The 19,525-nt window shown below is 44.1% G+C and overlaps 1 protein-coding gene across 1 annotated transcript in view; it reads right to left on the bottom strand.

The window, feature by feature from the left end:
• LOC137322176 (PC3-like endoprotease variant B) overlaps window positions 1-19,525 on the bottom strand; it is a 633,356-nt gene that overhangs the window by 57,445 nt on the left and 556,386 nt on the right. Inside the window, exons 12-13 of the mRNA XM_067985291.1 lie at window positions 5,897-6,030; window positions 71-185 (exon numbers count right to left, since the gene is read on the bottom strand). Coding sequence (XP_067841392.1) covers window positions 78-185; window positions 5,897-6,030 — 242 coding nt within the window. The 3' untranslated portion in view covers window positions 71-77. The remainder of the gene's footprint in view (window positions 1-70; window positions 186-5,896; window positions 6,031-19,525) is intronic.

Genomic DNA, 19,525 nt, shown 5'->3' with positions numbered 1-19,525 from the left:
AACGAGCCCCACTTCCCCAATAGTCCTGCAAATTTTACAGATCTTAGTAAACTTTAAATTCAACACTTACACCCACTTCAGCCTTGTTTCCTGCAATCAAGTGTTGGGTTCCACCTTGGTTGAGAACGTGGATGTTCATGGAGCCTCTTTTTGTTAGTTGCCGGGTTGTCCACCACCACTCTTGACTGGATCAGCAAGAAAGAAAGAAAATAAATGCTATGTCATCGATGTGTTTCTGCTGGACTCTCCGGGAGAACAACTGCACATTAAGCTGGCTATTTAATGCAGGGGCCTTAAAAAAATATATATTTTTAAAGTTGAAACTGGCAGAAAGACGTCTTTGGTACTAGGGGTCTGTATTTTATTTATTTTAATGCTGCATTGTTGCACTGCACCCAAGGCAGCATTATTAGCAACACAGGCCAGTGCTGCTAATTTTTAAATAAAAAATATATTGAGCTGGCAGTGGCGTTTCAATAGTGTATTGTGTTGGATCACCAGTGGTGAGGCACATGTTCAATCCTCCATACCATTGAGTTCCTTATCTCAGCTACGTCACTCAGGGAGCTACCAGCCAGAAGGCAATAATGTTCTTACAGGTGGGGAGAGAAAACCAGGGACCTTTCTGCACCTCCTAGTGGCCAGTTCGGAACGGTGCGGCCAAAAGTCGGAGCATGCAACAGACCGACCCTTTCAATTTCTCTTGCTATGTGGCTCATAAATACCAGGAAAGACACTGGAGGCAGCTTTACCCTGAAATCAAAAAGAAAATCCTAGTGGCTCAGTGACATCTCAGAATTCATATGACACCAGTAATGGGGGACGGGATAACAAATAAAATATGTCACATTGTTTGCATAGCATTATATGGTGTTAGTATGGGGCATGGTGGTGCTAACGCCGCTTAACAGCACCTTACTGGGAACAGAACTTTGATCCATCTCTAATAACAGATCTTAGTAAACTTCAAATTCAATCAGTTGGTTTTTCAAAGCCTTCGTTTCAGGAACGTGGAAAGCCTGTGGGGCCTCACTTTCTACCAGTACATAGTACTCCTCTGTCAGGCATTGCTGAGTATATGTCACCGCGCAAGCATCACTGGCAAACATCAGTGGCCTTGCTCAAACATTGCATCTCTGCTCTAACATTCAGGGAAAAAAAAACATCCTGAGCCATTGCGACTGATCTTTGCATTCCCTGCACTTTCACCCCACAGCTGATCTCCATTGAGGTGGGGAACTTTTTTTTTCATTTTTTTAGGAGGGAACCTTCTTCACTAATTCTTTGTGCTGTATTTATAGCTGAGTTTCAAGAGGTAATGTACATTACCTTAGGGTTATGGACTGTTTAATTCGTATCATCTTTATTTATATATATTTAATTATATGAAAGTATATCAGGCATGTTTTACACTGGAATGGAGGAGAAATCTGCGACGTGATGGATATACAAGCCAGAAGCAGGAGGTCCGAGTCTCAACTCAAATTAAGCATAATTCTGCTGAGCTGCTGATGCCAACTGGGCGTCCAGTGTTTGCATCACACCAATTTGGGTCAGCTGTAATGCCGGCAGTGGGCCTCGGTTAGGTCCTTGATGGAGGGGAATGTGAACTGGAGTAGGAGGGAGGCTGACAGCAGCCCGCCATATTGCTCTGGAGCCTGGAGGAGCACTGCTGCTCTTCCTGGCTCTGCATTAAGGTAAATTAAAAAGAAACAAACTTAAAGTTTTGTTGGTGGCCTCCTTTAAGGACCACTGGTTAGGCCACAGAAGAACCCGAAAAACTGAGCAGAGCAGGCCTGGTGCATGCTGTGCTCAGTTCCGCCGAATTCCAGAGAAGGGTCTCAAAACAGGTGTTAGGCCCCTCGTTAGCACTTTGGGTGAGGGTCTTGATACCGCAAAATTGGTGGGTTTTACCCCCATTTTGCAACCGAAAAACAGGCACAACAGTGTCCAATTTTGCCTCCAGGCCTTAGTCCAAAGGATCTGCAGGATTCAATGAGATATCCAAAAAGTCTTCTTTACCACGACTGATCTGATCTGGATGCCTGGTACATTTCTGCATCCAGGTCATTTGGTGATTTCAGGGTGGATGGAGGGTCTGCCCCAAACACGGGCTGCCCGAAATTTGCAACTTTTGCTGGGACTTGGTGTATCCAGATCCCAGCTGATTTTCCACTGCACTCCCAGCTGACCTGGTAGTATGTCACGGGACCTTTGTATTTTCGGAGACATATGGGCCAGATTTTCCTGTGAAAATAACAGCGAGGCTAACAGGGATCACCGTTACTTCTGTACATCTGGTACAGCAACTTCCGGTAACCGCACATACGCAGTCAATGGCGGAAATCCAGAAGTTGCTCTACCAGATGCGACCCTCCTCCTTAAACTCAGCGAGAACGACATCTCGCCGGTTGGCTCTCCGTTCACATGAATGGAACAGCATGAAGTTCCTGCACTGACCTGATGGATACAAACTAATCTCGCCAAAAAAAAGGTACATCAAGTCATTTTAAGTCTTAGCACACTTTTAATGGTGTGGTAAGTCTTAATTATTGCCAATCAACCTCTCTGGCACTGAAAATTACTAGTGTGGAATCTCATTACTTCAGATTTTAATTGTTGTTGGACATTTAAAAAAAAAAGTAAACTTTTTATGTTTTTACCTATTCTTTCTGTCTTTTATCTCTGTCTTTTAATTCAATATTTCTTTCCCTCTCTTTATTTCACTTTCTGTACTTGATCGGACATTGAATTCACTATTCTAACTCACTCTGACTCTGCGCTGCTTGTTAATGATGCGTCAATCTGATTGGTTAAGGGGATACACAGCTACTTGCCCTGTTCACACAGGTCCCAGATGCCCGGGAGAGGGCGCTGCACTCGATTGAGTGCCCGATGAGAGGAACTTGCCATGCAACAGCCCATGAAAAGTCTATGGGCAAGTCTAACAAACAGCAGTTTGGTGCTCACAGAAAAATCCGGCCCGTTATGTAAATGCAAGTTATTCGGTGCTCAATTACCCTGATGCTTCCCCTTTGTGAAAGGGTATGGTGCGTCCTTTGTACTACCTAAGCTAATACTCCATCTAAGTGATTCCTCAGTGAGAGGAGGAAGTGTGGTGGGTGGTGGCAGAGTGTCAATGTATACCTCTGGGCATGGAGATAGTCCAGTACCTTCTTATGCTGAGTGATGAGATGGTCCTGCAGCTGCTGATGCCACATCTAATTCTGTGATGGTAGATCAATCCTGCCTTCTATCTGGCACATGTTGAGTCATTAGAGTGGGGCAGCTATATGGCGTCATCAAAAGAGATAGCTTCATCATCATGCCAATTCCTCCCATTTCCTGCTGCTGGCTATTCCTGGACTTGTCCCAGTGCATGTGCACTGATTTGTCTGAGTGCAGAATGCTGGGCAGTTATAAGGTCATTGAAGCCCTTACTTGATGGCTCTCTCAGTCTGATCCCTCAGTATGTTGAAACAAGATAGGAGAGTACATTGGAATCTAAAGTCATGTCAGACCATTCATTGGAGAAACTGCACCAGGCATTAGGGTCTTGGCCACTGGGGCATCCGCTGTAGATGTCCCTTTAGTGGCTCGTCTCTCCGCAGTGGTCTGAAGTTTGGTTAGGTAGTCCTGCATCACTGCACAGATACGATTAGTGGACTCCTCCATAGTTGCTCCCAGACTTTGCTGCTGGGAGCAGAGATTTAGTACAGTTTTCTTTACTCTTGCTCCCCTGTGATATAATGCAGGGGAATGCTATTAGGAAGCGAAGCTATACCAGGATTTATAGCACAAGTGAAAGGGCCACTTAGCAACTCCCTACTGGGTATTGATTGAAAACAAGAATTTGCCAAGTCGGAAATTGTGGAAGCAGATTCCAGCACTCTGTGGTACAACATATACCTGGGGGCGATACCAACAAACTACTGCTTGGGATTGTGTTTCTCTGTTAATGTGTCATTGACTAACATGCCCATAGAAAGCAACAATTGACAGGCTGGTAATTTAGACTTGCTTTGCTTACTTTGATGTAACACCATGAGTGGTCTGATTTTTTTCCCAAAGAAGCGTAAAAGAGAATTGCTTCACTCTCTATCTGAGGACTTTTATATACTTAAGAAATAAAATGTCATCTTTACTATGGATTCTTTGAAAAATCCAGCTCAATGTAGTCAGTGAACATAAGATTATTCATCTCTTGACACTATATCCTTTGTATTAGCACATAAAATGAATCTCTACATTAAAGAAGGACCTTGGTCTTTGAGAGCAAGTACAGTCAACTTTAAAATAAATACATGATAAATGAATATTCCTGTTAAGTGAAAAGAAACAGAAATTCAAATTAATTTTATCTGCTCCATTGCTTGTTCTCCCATTAATTCAATAGTGTGAGCTATTAGTTCCTGTTAAGTCAATACATTTTAACTGATTACAATGATTACTGCCTAATTTACACACAGTGGGGGCTAAATTTAATAGGGCTCAATACCGGGCGCGGGGGTCTCGGTGCACGGTTAACCCATACACGGTGTTATTGATACAGGCAGCACGCGAGATTCGTTCTGCATCCTCATTAACACGATTTCCATGTGCAGCCAGCGCTACCTGTGTCACTGAGTGCCTGAATGCATCTGCAGGAGGCCCAATATGGGGCGTGGCCAGCACAAGGTAAAGGCAACCTGTGCCTCTTAAAGGGTGGGGGGGGACGTGCACTGTCAATGGAAGCAGCGTAGGATGGCAGGCAGAATGGCTGGGGCGACAAGACAGCTGCCCCGAGGTTTCCCGACAGTGCACCGGAGGCCTTAGTGGAGGGAGTGCCGGAACAGAGAGTCATCCTGTACCTAAAGGGTGGCAGGAGATCCTCCAGACTGCAAAGGCAGTGGGAGGAAGTGGCCGTGAAGGTGAATGGCAGGAGTATAACACCACACATGTGGATACAATGCAGATAAAATTCAATGACTTGACACGAGTGGTCAAGGTGAGTGAATGCAAGTGTTGAATGGCACATCCTACCAACCGCAGCACCGCCCCACTGTTTCATAAAGGTTTAGCATAACTTCCTTGATTTTATACGCTATGCTTCTATTTTTCGAACAGTCATATCAACTTGTCCTGCCACCTTCAAAGATTTTTGTACATACACCCACAGGTCTCTCTGTTTCTGTACCATTTAGTTTATATTGCCGTTCCTCATTCTTCCTACCAAAATGTATCACTTCACACTTCTCTATGTTAAATTTCATCTGCCACATGTCTGCCCATTTCACCAGTCTGTCTATGTCCTACTGAAGTTTTTTACTATCCTCCTCATTGTTTACTACAACTGATCTACTGAAAATGAAGAACTTTGATTTAAACAGTATCTCCACAGTACAATGAAAACGTAGCTTGCATGTATGGATATTTACTGAGCAGGAGTGCTCCTCCAGGCCCACAAAAATAATCTGGGCGCTGCCATCCCGGGACTCCCCCTCCGCGAGCACTTACCTTTCTGCCGGCCAGGGGGCTCTGATCTTGAAAAGCCTTAATCTGATGATCAGGCTTGTCGGCCTGATGTTAATGAGGCTGAAGCTCAAAATCACTGTAGCTTCTTTGCTTCGAGTGTGGGTGACTGGCCGGAGCACTCCACCGGTCGGTCACCCCAAACTCAAAATCAACCACAAGGAGTGAACCTTGGGGGTGAAATTCGACTTGGCTGGTAACACAAAATGGGCAATAGTGCATCGGCAGCCTGTCTTACACTCCGCTCGATTTTCTTTTCCATCGAAGAATTTCACCCTCTCTTTCTCCTCTGTGATACAACTGCACAAATGGAAAGTAATTTGGTATTGTATTCCAGACAATTAAAAACAAAACCCTCCAAACTCGATGGCAATGTAACTCATACCTTATGTTTGGGAACTGGTGGTATGTCGTTAACACCCACTTGCACTTCATTCTCCAAAATGAATTGATCCTGAATCATCTGCTGTACTTTACTGTCTTGGAGACTTTCCCTCATCATTCCAAGAGTAGTCGAATCTATATAAATTCAAAAAGTGAGCTTGAACACCCAGTTACAAATCCTTTCACCACAACTTGCATTTATATACTGCCTTTAATGTAAAGAATGTTGCAAGGCGTTTCACAGATTGGCATAAAGAAAACCACCTTGAGCTAGGAAGGGAGAGATTATGAGGGAGACTCAAAGCTTGTTCGAGTTGATTGGTTTTGAGAAGATTTATAGAGGAGAGAGAGGTCGAGAGAGAGTCAGTCTCAGGCAGTTGAAGGTTCTGCTGCCAACAGTGGGATGAAAGCAGAGAGACCATGGGAGGATTTAAAGATAAGGACGTGGACTTTGCGAGGCAGGGACCCAATGTGGGTCAGTGAGGGTAGTGGGTGAGCAGGACTTAGTGCAAACCAGATGGAGGTGGTAGGGCATTGGAGTTTATAGACTGTGAAGGGAGAGGGCCAGCAAGGAGACCATTGGAGCTGTTGAGTCTGGAGTTGAAAAAGGTATCTTTGAGGGTATCATCAATGAAGGGACTGAGTTGTAGCTGAGATAGGGCAGAGGCAGGGAGCTACAGATGTGGATGTAAGCTGTTTTTGTGGTGGGGAGAACATGGGGTCTGAAACTAAGTCAAGGTCAAACAAGCTACCAAGTTTGCAAACAGTGTTGCTGAACCTAAGAAAATGGTCAAGAAAGGAATTGGTGGCAAGGGAGTGCAATTGTGGTGGGGAGCAAAGACGATGGCTTCGGTCTTCCCAATGTTGAGCTAAAGGAAGTTGTGACCCATCCAAGATTGGATGTTGGGACAAGCAATGTGATAACTTAGAGGAAGTTGAGGGGTCAAGGTGGGTGGTGGAGAGGTACAGCTAGGTGTCAATAGCATACACGTGGAAGCTGACATCATGGGCACGATTTTAAAATTAAAGTGCAGGTTGTTTGCGGGCGGGGGGGTGGGGGGTGGTGCAAAGAAAATCAGGATTTTCTGGAGCAGGAAGGAATCCTGGCTCCAACCCACTGAAATACGCACACAACCCATAGTCTTCTGGGTGTGCACACTGTTCCCGAACCCAGAAGTCCCGCGAGCTTTAACAATATTTAAAGCAGCAATTCAAGTACTTAAAGGGCTTGAAATGTCCATAATTGCAATTAAGAATGATGGCAAGTGATGTCAATGCTGCCTCAGCGTGTTTCCCGTGCTCTGTGAAACACTCCATGGGAAACTAGTCGGGTTTCAGCCGGCAGCCATTTGGACATTTAAATCCCTGTTTGACAGATGAGGATAAAAGGTGAGTTATTGCAGCAGGGCACTCAGTTCTCTCAGACAAACGTTTGGCTGGGAGATCTTTGTGTTTAGACTGAAAATTCTTGGTTCACACTCAGAATTGTTCTGATTACACATATTTACAAATTTTTCAGCCCTTTAAACTGACACCATCAGGATGGGGGGGCGCGATGGCTGCATTCACCAGTACATCCGAGGACGAGGAACATCACCATCCTCACCAGGCACAGCGTGCACTTCCACCACTTGGAGCTCCACAACACAGTGCTGCGCCACAAGCACCTGCATAAGACCACAGAGGGGAACAACAGAGGGACCGACATCGCAGAAGGCACTACCCTCATGAGAGGGTCTACAGACCGAGATTGAGCTTCCTTGGCCTCTCTGAGGAGCAGTGCACACAGAGGCTGAGAGTGAGTCACCAGGTGGTCGCAGACATCTGCAGCCTCCTTCATGCTGAGCTGCTCCCGACTGGGCCTGGTGGCATCTCATTGCCCATCACAGTTAATGTGACCACTGCCCTCAATTTTTTCACCTCTGGATCATTCCAGGGTGCCACCAGTAACATTGCCGGGGTCTCTCAGTCGTCTGCACACAAGTGCATAAGGCAGGTCACCGACGGTTTGTTTCACAGAGTCTCGCCATATGTCAACTTCCCCATGGATGACCTCAGCCAGACGGAGAGCACAGTGGGATTCCACTCTGTGGCTGGCTTCCCACGGGTATGGGGTGCAATCAATTGCACGCATATAGCAATCTGAGCACCTCCACACGACCCAGGACTTTCAACAGAAAGGGGTATCACACCATCAACGCTCAGCTCGTTTGTGACCACCGCAAAAGATTTCGTCACGTGTGCACCAGATTCCCTGCAGCTGCCACAATTCATTCATTTTGAGGGAATCCAACATCCCGGGCCTCTTCCACGCACCAAACAACCTTAAGGGCTGGCTCCTCAGGGACAAGAGATACCCCCTGCACACATGGCTCATGACACCTCTGAGGAACCCCATCAGTGAGGAACAGCATTGATACAACAACAGCCACATCGCCACCAGATCTGCAACTGAATATGCAATAGGACTGCTGAAGATGCGATTTCGGTGCCTGGATCATAGAAAATTTACAGCACAGAAGGAGGCCATTCAGCCCATCGTGTCCGAGCCAGCCAGCTTAATCCCACTTTCCCGCATTTGGTCCGTAGCCCTGCAGGTCACGGCTCTTCAGGTGCACATCCAGGTATTTTTTAAATGAGGTGAGAGCTTCTGCCTCTACCACCCTCTCGGGCAGTGAGTTCCAGACCCCCACCACCCTCTGGGTGAAAAAAATTATCCTAATTTCCGCTCTATTCCTTCTACCAATCACTTTAAATCTATGCCCCCTGTCACCATAGCTAAAATTCTCCAGTCCTGGCAACATCGTCGTAAATCTCCTCTGCACCCTCTCTCGGGCAATTACATCCTTCCTGTAATGTGGTGACTAGAACTGTGTGCAGTACTCAAGCTGTGGCCTAACTAATGTTTTATACAGTTCCAGTATAACATCCCTGTTTTTATATTCTATGCATCGGCTAATAAAGGAAAGCATTTCTTATGCCTTCTTAACAAGCTTATCTACCTGTCCTGCTACCTTCAGGGATTACCTGCACTCCAAGGTCCCTCACTTCCTCTACAAGTCTCAGTAACCTCCCATTTATTGTGTATTCCCTTGTCTTGTTTGCTGTCACCTCCTTGAAAAATTCAATCAAGTTAGTCAGACATGACTTCCCCTTAACAAATCCATGCTGACTGTCCTTGATCAGCCTGGGGGAGTGCTTCAATACGCACCATTGAGAGTGGGTCACATTGTGTCCTGCACAATATGATGCAACAGAGAAGGGTATTGGTTGATGAGGACCCAGGCCTTCATCCAGCATGCACATCTGCCGTGAACATTGAGGAGGAGCAGGAGCAGAAGCAGCAGAAGGAGGAGGTGGAGGAGGAGGAGGTGGAGGAACATCGGCAGAGCAGCGGCTCACCTGGCTGCTCGTGAGGCCAGGGAGTCACCAATATTTGAACGCTTCTCATAAGGAGATCACAAAGTGAGAATAGTCCAGTCCACACACCTCCTGGAAAGACCAGCGCCAACACCATCCCCCCAGACCCCCCTGCTGGGTCCTGCAACTACACATACACCCACTGCAAAGTTATCCACTGGGTGGCATCAAGTCTCGCTGTTCACGATGAAGCACATGAAAGGGCGCTATCACAAAAGGCAGTCAAGAATGGGCAAGACGTCGCAGTAGTGGTGAGAATGATAACATTTAATGTGACTTTAACAAAAAACAAACATAAATGAAAAACATGACAGTCTGTCAAACACCCTTGATTACAAAACCTTAGTCTTTCTCTTCCTACTACTTCTATGTGGTGCATCCCCTGTGGCTGCAGCAGAGGTAGTGGCAGGTTGCTCATGTTCATGCCCTGACTGCTTAGATGCTTTGGGCCTATGCCCTCTGGCTTTTGGAGCCCATGAGGGCCCCGCCAAAGACTGCTCCACCTGTGCAGGGGCAGACTCGGCTACCTGGAGAGGAGGCAGCATTGTGGGTACTGATTGAGAGGGAGGCAACGGGTGAGATGTGCGAGCGCTTTGAGTGGTGTCCCCACTTCCATGTCCCCTTTTGCCATCATCCCTCGCCTGGGCCAGGCCCACAACACTCCTACCACCCTGCTGGAGAACAGTTTGGAGGACGTGTGTGAAGCTTTGTAAGCCCAATTGTAAAGTCTCTGCCTGTTTAAGGTGGCAGAATGTTGTTCACCCTGAGTCCGAACGGCCATTGTCAGGGCCTGAATGGACTCATTTGTGAGCTGTGCTTGAAGCTCGATGGAGGCTAGCCTTCTCTCCATCGCAGACATTCCCGCATTTACCTGCGCCACCTTTCCACTAATGCAGGAGTTGGACTCCTCCATCTATTCCGCGATTGTGAGGAGTGTGCGTGCCACCTGTTCCAGTGCCTCGCAAATGTGCTGCAGTCCCTCGATCATTCTCCTTTTAAAGGATGGCCCCTTGGGTTCAGCATCTGCGTCCAACTGAGCAGAGCCTGGAGAGGAGTGTTCACACCGACGCGGACTCTCCACAGCTGCCCCTGCCACCAGTGTCTGTTCAAGCTCACTTGAGTGTGGTGACTCACCAGGTGCCAACCCAACTAACTGACTACTTGGACCCACTGAGGTGTGAGTATCTGCGCTGGTGGATTTTTCGCTAAGATGTGACGGTGCACCCTCAGAGGCTGTGAGGTCCTCTGAGGAATCGCACTTTCCGGTCACTGCGGTCGCTGAAGGGCCTGTAAGAGAACAGAAGGCAATATTAAGCATCATCACAGATGTGTCATGTTGCGATGAGCATACTGAGGTGTTCAACATGCCAAGCATTGTTAACATCAATTCATGTTGTGTGTGATGAATGTTAAAGTTGTGTCACCAGACATTTGTGGGGTGCCAGTCTCGAGTCCCCGACGGTCAGGCACTCGAGGGTGTCGCTGATCTCCAGGGCCTCCTCCTCCGCCTCTGTGAGGACCACAATTTGTGGTGGCCCTCTTCCAGTCCTCGCCCTCTCACGTGCATTTTGTGCTCTCTTCTCCTACAAGGGGAGAAAGTACATACGTGTGAGTGAGTGATGGTGAAGTGGCCAATCGATGGAAGCATTGCTTTGGGTAAAGCTGACCATGAAAGAGATACATCAGAGGGTGAGTATGAGATAGAGACATCACATTGGATCAGGATTGGGGTGAGTGGTAGTGGTGGGGTGATTAATGGGGAAGTAAGGAAGTGCTCAGGAAGTACAGGTAAGTTGAGGATGAGCCTTAAGTGGGTGTGAGAAGTGATGTGAAAGAGTAGTCTTGGCAGTGCAGATTGACGTGGGGAGCGGGGGCGGTGATGTGCGACACAGAATGTAGGAGAATCAGTAAGTGTACTCACTTTTGCTGACCTAGTTAGGTCATTGAAACGCTTCCTGCAGGTGTGGGATATGTTGCTCCTGCTGGTGACCTCCTCTGCCGCCACAAGCCAGGCCTTCTTGGTGGCAGAGGCAGGACGCTTCCTCCTGTCAGCCGGGTAAAATAGTTCACTTCTCCTCCTCACCCTGGCCAGCAGCACCTCAAATGAGGCATCACTGCCTTGCCCCTCTGCTGCTCCATTCTGTATCCTTGCTCCTTGCCTCAGCAAAAGCTATTGGAGCAATGGCCCATTAAATCCAGACGCTCCAGCTGACAGCAGGTCATGCGTGTGCGCAGTCCGCCTGGTAAGTTTTTACTATTCGGGTTACCCACGCGCCCATTCACCCCCGACTGCTGCCATCCTGTCGCCCTTTTAAATTCGTGTCCTATGTCTGCAGGTGATGTCACCAAGGGACAGCATGTAGATGAGGAAGAGGACGAGCCAAGGCTAAATCCTTGGGGAAATCCAAAGGTAATTGTGCAGGGATCAGAAGAGAAGGCATTGCTGGAGAAGCTCTGGCTACCTTTGGTTAGATAGGAATGGAACTATACAAAGTTAGTTCCATGAAGTTGGATGACAAAGGAAAGGCATTGGAGGAAGATGCTGTGCTCAACCATGTTGAATGCTATGGAGAGGTTGAGCAGGACAAGGAGGGATAAAGCACCATGGTAACAGACAGATGTTGTTTCTGACTTTGCTTAGGATTAATGTAAGTACTAAAATTCCAAATGACATTTGGGTGGTTTTGTTGGTCAGGATACCTATTCTGTGTTGGCTTGTTAAACCTTACATTTCCATCTGCTTTGGAGGGGTTTGTTTTTAGTTTGTCTCTGTGATAGGGCAAAATGTTGGAAAAGAAAAGAAATATCACAGTCAATGTTGCAAATTTTCATTGGAGAATCAAAAACCACAAGGCTGGCTCTCCTGATGGCTCAGCAGTTGAACACAAGTTGTAACAGTGTGTAGCTGAGCCATGCAGAACAGGAATGTTCCAGGTTCAATCTCCAGACTGTGCTGAATTAGCTGATCTCAGCCAAGGGGATGGTTGGGGGGTCATAATTGACCTCAGTGCCTCTGGGATAGAGAGGGGAAAATTGTCCAGGAGTCTTCTCTCTTCTTTACTACCCAATGACCGTTGCTGGAAAGCGCATGTGTATATGGTCTAAGGATGAGGGCAGGTTAGGTTTCAGATGTGATGACCCTACAGTGGAATAGTCTGTGGACACTGCTTGTCAAGTCTGACACATGAATAATAGCCATTGGATTGCAACTAACACTTGAAGAACTTAATCCCAGCAAGGAGTCAATGCCTTGAGGAGAGAAAGGAGTGAAAGGAAGGCAGAAAAATGGTGGAGAAAATTAGCAAGAAACAAGCCCCCTAAACAAGAAGACGTATCTTCCAAAGTTGCTGTTGATGTAATCTTCCCACTGGCATATCTTTAGTGAATTGAATATTATAATACATTATTAAAAAACAGTTTTTCAGTTCTGCATAAAGACTAGTTTATAAAATAGGGGTAAGTACTTAACTTGTCACAAGAGTAACCATCCCCTTTATTAGGAATAAATTTACGATGGAAATGTTGCATTTGCTACAAGGATATTGCAGCAACTCGTTCTACTTTTCCCATCGTGAGTTTTCTTCTGTAACAGAGCACTGAGTCAATCAGCGGGTGGTTTTACAATCAAGATGTTCAGATGACATCATCAGCTTTGAGAGCCACTTTAGACATTTAGAATTCACTGCATGGGGCAGATGACGTTATATGAGGGGATCAGATTCACAGTAAGAGATGAGAGTTACTAATCAGCAATATATTCCAAATTCATTCTGGGCCCGGGTCCATCCTATACCAACAATAGAATTTTAAGGGTGCAAAATCAGGAACTGCTAAAGTAAGTCTGAGCGTTGGCACCAATGTAACTTTGATATGCTTGATTTTGGTCATGTTGGATTTTTGATTGGAGAGTTCAACGAAGGAACAGCACATAATTAACAGGACTTGTAAGCCTAGAAATTACTGTGAGTGATGTTATTGTATAAACATTTAAGGCTCCCTTATTTCCACTATTTTACCAGAGACTTTAATCCATTTAAAATAAATGAGTTAATGACTCCATAAATACAACACAGAGGGGAATTTGAAATGAGTGTGTTAATTGTTTGTGCGATGATATTGCTCACAGTCATTTCCTGGCTGTAGTGCCAATGTAAACTGTGTGATTATACGATGCAATTACTGAGTGGTAATGACATCACATGGTCTACCATACGTTTGCATTCCCCGTCCAGTGCTGTGGGTGACATCAGAAAGAGGCACCACTGCTAGAATCAGCCTGCACAGTCCCAAGGTGTTTTAATAATGCTAGAAATATTCAAGATGATCTTCAGGAATACACAAAGCCTTTAAAGTGAATTCCTAACAGCATACTTTCCACAATCTGAAAACCAATTGGGCCTTTTAATTCAATTTAACATTTGCCATTGAATTTTCAATAATCTTCCAAAGGAAAAATATGTTTAACAGTTAAAGAATACTTATTTACATTACACACAAAGAAATCAATGTAGTCGTTTTAGACCGGGAGTATAGATCGAGGAATAGAACTGAATATTCAAGCTAAAGATTAAGAGAAGCATTTTCAATAGGATGTCAAATATAACAATGCAGATCCAGAGTGGTCAAGCTTTGCTCTGGCTTCCTGGTGTACAGAGTATTCTAATCTCTACACTGAGTTCTTCCTAAAGCCAGATAGTGATTCTATGAGGTTAAGAAGCAGTTAATACCAGTTTTTTTTTACTGAATCATCAAGGGCTTATGTTCTGTTAAATATTTTATTTATTTCTCCTGACTAATGAGTCCCTTAGAAAAATAATGCTCAGAAGTTCAGAATCCTGAAATAATACCATAAATATTACTGTTAAAAAATTATTCTTCCACTGTTGTTAATTTAACAATACTTCACCCCATCCCACCCCATTAATTCCCTGCATCCACATTGCAGTCTTTGGTCAAGAGAATAAAAGTGTCAATTTTGTTAATGTATCCATGGATACCACAAATACTTCTTTGTTGCCCACCGGAGGATGTGCTTGCAGGAAACATGAACAATTCCTCAGGCCAACTTCCCTTCTCTCATTCAGATGACTCAGTTGAGATATGACTTATCTTCTAGGGGAAACTAGTGCAAACTGCTGTGGAGGAGGGTTTTAATTAATTTGGCAGTGGGAAGGGCACAAGGATGAAACTTTAGAGAGGAGAAACAAGGTTCACAGAGGACTGGGAGAGACAAGTAGCACTAGAGTAAAGAAATAGGAGGGATCAGACAGGGGGCAAATGTGAGGCAATCTGAGATGAGTTTAGAGTGCATGTGCGTAAATGCATGTAGCATGGTAAATAAGATTGGTGAGTTGCAGGCTCAAGTAGCCAAATGGGACTATGATTTAGTGGCAATAACAGAGACCTGGCTCAAAGAAGGGGAGGATTGGGTACTTAATATTCCTGGCTATAAGGTGTTCACGGAAGATAGGGAAGGAAAGAAAGGAGGTGGGTGGCAGTATTGATCAAAGAAACTATTATAGCACTGGAAAGGGATGATGTAGTTGAGGGGTCAAATACAGAATCTATTTGGTTAGAATTATGGAACAATAGAGGGGCTATTACACGACTAGGTGTATACTATAGGCCACTGATATTGGGAAGGAGAGAGAGGAGCAAATTTGCAGGCAAATTACAGAAAGATACAAGAACTATAGAGTAGTGATAATGGGGGACTTCAATTATCCCAATATAGCCTGGGACAGTAACAGTGGAAAGAGCAAAGAGGGGGAGGAATTCCTGAAATGTGTACAAGAGATATTTCTGGAACAGTGTGTTTCCAGCCCAACGAAGAAGGAAGCAATGCTGGATCTAGTTCTGGGGAATGAATTAGGGCAGGTGGAGCATGTTTCAGTGGGGGAGCTTTTGGGGAACAGTGATCATAATATCATTAGGTTTTGAATAATTATGGCAAAGGGCAAGGAACAATCAAATGTAAAAAGACTTAACTGGAGGAGGGCTAATTTCAGTGAGTTAAAAAGGGATCTTGCCTAGGTGGATTGGAATAAAAAATTGGCAGGCAAAACAGCAATTGAACAATAGGAGGCCTTCAAGGAGAAGTTGGTTCGGGTACAAAGTAGACACATTCCTATGAGAGGGAAAGGAAGGGCATCCAAAGGTAGAGCTCCTTGAATGACTAAAGATATAGAGATTAAAATGAAATAGAAAAAGGAAGCTTATGATGAACGTAAGATTCATATCCCAGTAGAGAACCAGGCTGAATATAGAAAGTACAAAGGAGATCTAAAAAAGGGAATAAGAGGGGCAAAGAGAGAGTATGAGAATAGATTAGCAGCTAACATAAAAGGGAACCCAAAAATCTTTTATAAACATATAAATAGTAAAAAGGGTAGTCAAAGGAAGCATGGGACCGACTGGGGACAAAAAAGGAGATCGTCTTGAGAAGGCAGAAGGCATGGCTGAGGCACTAAATGAATACTTCACATCCCTCTTCACTAGAGAAGAGGATGCTGCCATTGTAGCATTAAAGGAGGAGATAGTAGCGATATTGGATAGGATAAAAATATATAAAGAGGAGGTACTTAAAAGGTTGGCAGTACTCAAAGTAGAAAAGTCACCCAGTCCAGATGGGATGCATCCTAGGTTACTGAGAAATAAGGGTGGAAATTGCCGAGGCTCTGGTCACAATCTTCCAATCCTCCTTATATATTGGGAGGGTGCTGGATGACTGGAGGATTGCAAATGTTACAGCCCTGTTCAAAAAAGGGGAGAGGGATAAAATCAACAATTACAGGCCAGTCAGCCTAATGTCGATGGTGGAGAAACTTTTAGAGACAATAATCCGGGACAAAATTAATTTGCACTTGGAAAAGTATGGACTAATAAATGAAAGTCTGCACGGATCTGTTAAAGGAAAATCGTATTTGACTAACTTGATTGAGTTCTTTGATGAAGTAATGAAGAGGGTTGATGAGGGTAGTACGGTTGACGTTGTGTATATGAACTTTCAAAAGGCATTTGATAAAGTATCACATAATAGACCTGCTAGCAAAATTATAACCCATGGGATTAAAGGGACAGTGACTGCATGGATAAAAAAATTGGCTAAGGGACAGAAAGCAGAGAGTAGTGGTGAAGGGTTGCTTTTCAGACTGGAGGGAAGTATACTGTGGTGTTCCCCAGGGGTCAGTATTAGGACCATTGCTCTTTTTGATATATATTAATGACCTGAACTTGGGTATAGACGGTATAATTTCAAAGTTTTCAAATGACATGAAACTCAGAAATGTAGTAAACAATGTGAAAGATAGTAACAGGCTTCAGGAGGACACAGACAGACTTTTGAAATGGGCAAACACATGGCAGATGAAATTTATTGCAGAGAAGTGTGAAGTGATACATTTTGATAGGAAGAATGAGGAGAGGTAATATAAACTCAATGGTACAATTTAAAAGGGAGTGCAGGAACAGAGACCAGGGGTTGCACATACACAAATCTTTGAAGGTGGCAGGACAAGTTGAGAAGGCTGTTAAAAAAGCATATGGGATCCTGGGCTTTATTAATAGAGGCATAGAGCAAAAAAGCAAAGAAGTTATGCTAAACATTTATAAAACACTAGTTAGGCATCAGCTGGAGTATTGTGTTCAATTCTGGGCACCACGCTTTAGGGAGGATGACAAGGCCTTAGAGAGGATGCAGAAGAGATTTACTAGAATGGTACCAGGGATGAGGGACTTCAGTTGCGTGGAGAGACTGGAGAAGCTGGGGTTGTTCTCCTTAGAACAGAGAAGGTTACGGGGAGATTTAATAGAGGTGTTCAAAATCATGAACATTTTTGATAGAGTAAATTAGGAGAAACTGTTTTCAGTGGCAGAAGGGTCAGTAACCAGAGGTCACAGATTTAAGGTGATTGGCAAAAGAACCAGGGGCGACATGAGGAAACATTTTTTTAACGCAGCAAGTTGTTATGATCTGGAATGCACTGCCTGAAAGGGTGGTGGAAGCAGATTCAATAGTAACTTTCAAAAGGGAATTGGATAAAGACTTGAAGGGAAAACATTTACAGGGCTATGGGGAAAGAGCAAGGGAATAGGACTAATTGGATAGTTCTTTGAAAGAGCCGATACAGGCATGATGGGGCAAATGGCCTTCTCCTGTGCTGTACCTACAATGATACTATGAATGCTGGACTATTAGAGGTATTATCATTTAGATGAGATATTGAACTGAAAACCTTGTCGACCTGTTCTGGTGGTTCAGGTGGATGGTAAAGATCGCAAGGCATTATTTAGAAGAAGAGCAAAGAATTTTCCAAGTATCCAGAGAACATTCCTCCTTCAACCACCATCATCAAAACCAGACTAGCTGGTCATGCATCTCATTGCTGTTTATGGGAACTTGGTATGTGAAAGTTTACTGCAACAAATACCTACATAATAGCAATCAGTGCACTTCAAAGTAATCCGTTACATGAGAATAACTTAGAAATATTTCTGTGAGATGTTTCTGAGAGATATTATAAGATGCTATATAAATGCAAGTCTTTCTTTCCTTTGAAATATCAGTTGTGCCTTGGATTCAAACTTGGGTGTCCTACTATAACTTTCCATCGTTGCAGCTAAACTGAGAACATAAGGGTTAATTTTCCAATTTTGCACTCCCACTGGTGAGCCTCACCTGCTGCAAATGCATATTGGAAATGCTGACAAAATGAGCACAATTTTTCGATCGCAGTGGGAAGAAAAATGTCCAGTGTGCGCTGAATTTTCCTATATACAGACGAGGCTTCCCAGGAGGAATGCAAAGTTGGAAAATTACCCATATAATGCGAATGGCTGTCTGGGATTCAACTTATATGTCATATTGAATATTTCATTCAACAGTTAAATAATCCTTAAATCTCCCTGAATTCTCTGACTTGACTTTAATTTTACTGCTGGATCCAGAGGTCATTGTCACATTTCATTGTCATAACATGCTTAAATTGAATTTCCATGTAAATGACCAACACCAAAAAGTTTTCTCCAATTTTTGCTTTCTCATTTTTACTCTGTCCTCCTTCAGTTAAGATGCCCTTTCTCATTTGTTTTGATGTAAAGAAGGTGAAACTGGTAATAAACAGTTTTATGCTATAGAACAAAAAAGAAAAAAAAATGTACTGAACCAAAGTAAACTTAAGGCAAATAAGATGGAAGCAAAGAAGTACATGAAAGGGCTAAAATAGTATTTCAATATAGGGTACATAGTAAATCAGTCCAAATTGATATTGAGTCACATATGTTTCACTATCTCATAAAGTCCTTAATGAAAACCTGCTCTAACGCTGGGAATGACTTCCTGAAGTACAAGCAGCTCAATGTGAACAATAGACAGATGCTCATCAGTGGGCAATATACTGCAGAATTAACTCTGAGTACTTGAGTAACTTTCATGTAACATCTGAAAAGATAACTTCCTGTTCATCGTAATGATAAATGCAGAATTAGAGTTTTCTCTGTCAAGGTTCATAGTTTTCAAACATCATTATTGCTCAGTATTATGTCTGTCAGGTTTTAATGTAGTCGTTGCCTCAAAAGGTAAATGGAACACAAACATTTTCTAAACTAAGCTTTGGATTTATTGAAGTTTAGGCTGCTGGTAGGTTCAGGAAAACTCCTTTCTCCCTGGGCCAACCAGTTTTCTTTGTTTTCAGCTTATGTATTGTGACCCCCAAAATAATCATTATTACAGTAATAAAGTGTCTAAAGCATCATTACTACTGTAATATATAGGCAGCTGAATTTTCAGTTGGAAAAGCTATTGCAGGGAGGTTTACAAGGCCTTGGGACCACTTTTGGAACAAGAGGAGGCTTCAAAGGAGGGACGGACTCCACCTGAACCAACTGGCAGTAATGACCTGGCATTTTGTGAGGCCTCATCACTGGTTCGGGGCTTCTTGAGTGTAGGCCAGAAAATTCAATGCCTGACCTCACACAACCGATTTAGAGGGTCCTTGATTTTCCAATAGGTGATTTGAGGGCAAAAAATAAGGTGCTTGAATGAGATGTAGTGACTACCCCTGGGCCTGCATTTATAGACCTCTCCATATGTACATGGACATGTCACAGGAGACCCGTCTTCATTGCCTCTGCTTCCCAAGACAGGATGTCAAACAGCTGTGCTATTTACTGAACAACGGGCAGCAGATAACATATGGAGCGAAGTTGAATA

Source organism: Heptranchias perlo, chromosome 5 (assembly GCF_035084215.1).
Source record: "Heptranchias perlo isolate sHepPer1 chromosome 5, sHepPer1.hap1, whole genome shotgun sequence".
NCBI lineage: Eukaryota > Metazoa > Chordata > Chondrichthyes > Hexanchiformes > Hexanchidae > Heptranchias > Heptranchias perlo.
Note: the sequence above shows the minus strand (reverse complement) of the source record. Positions and strands in the feature narration are given on the sequence as shown.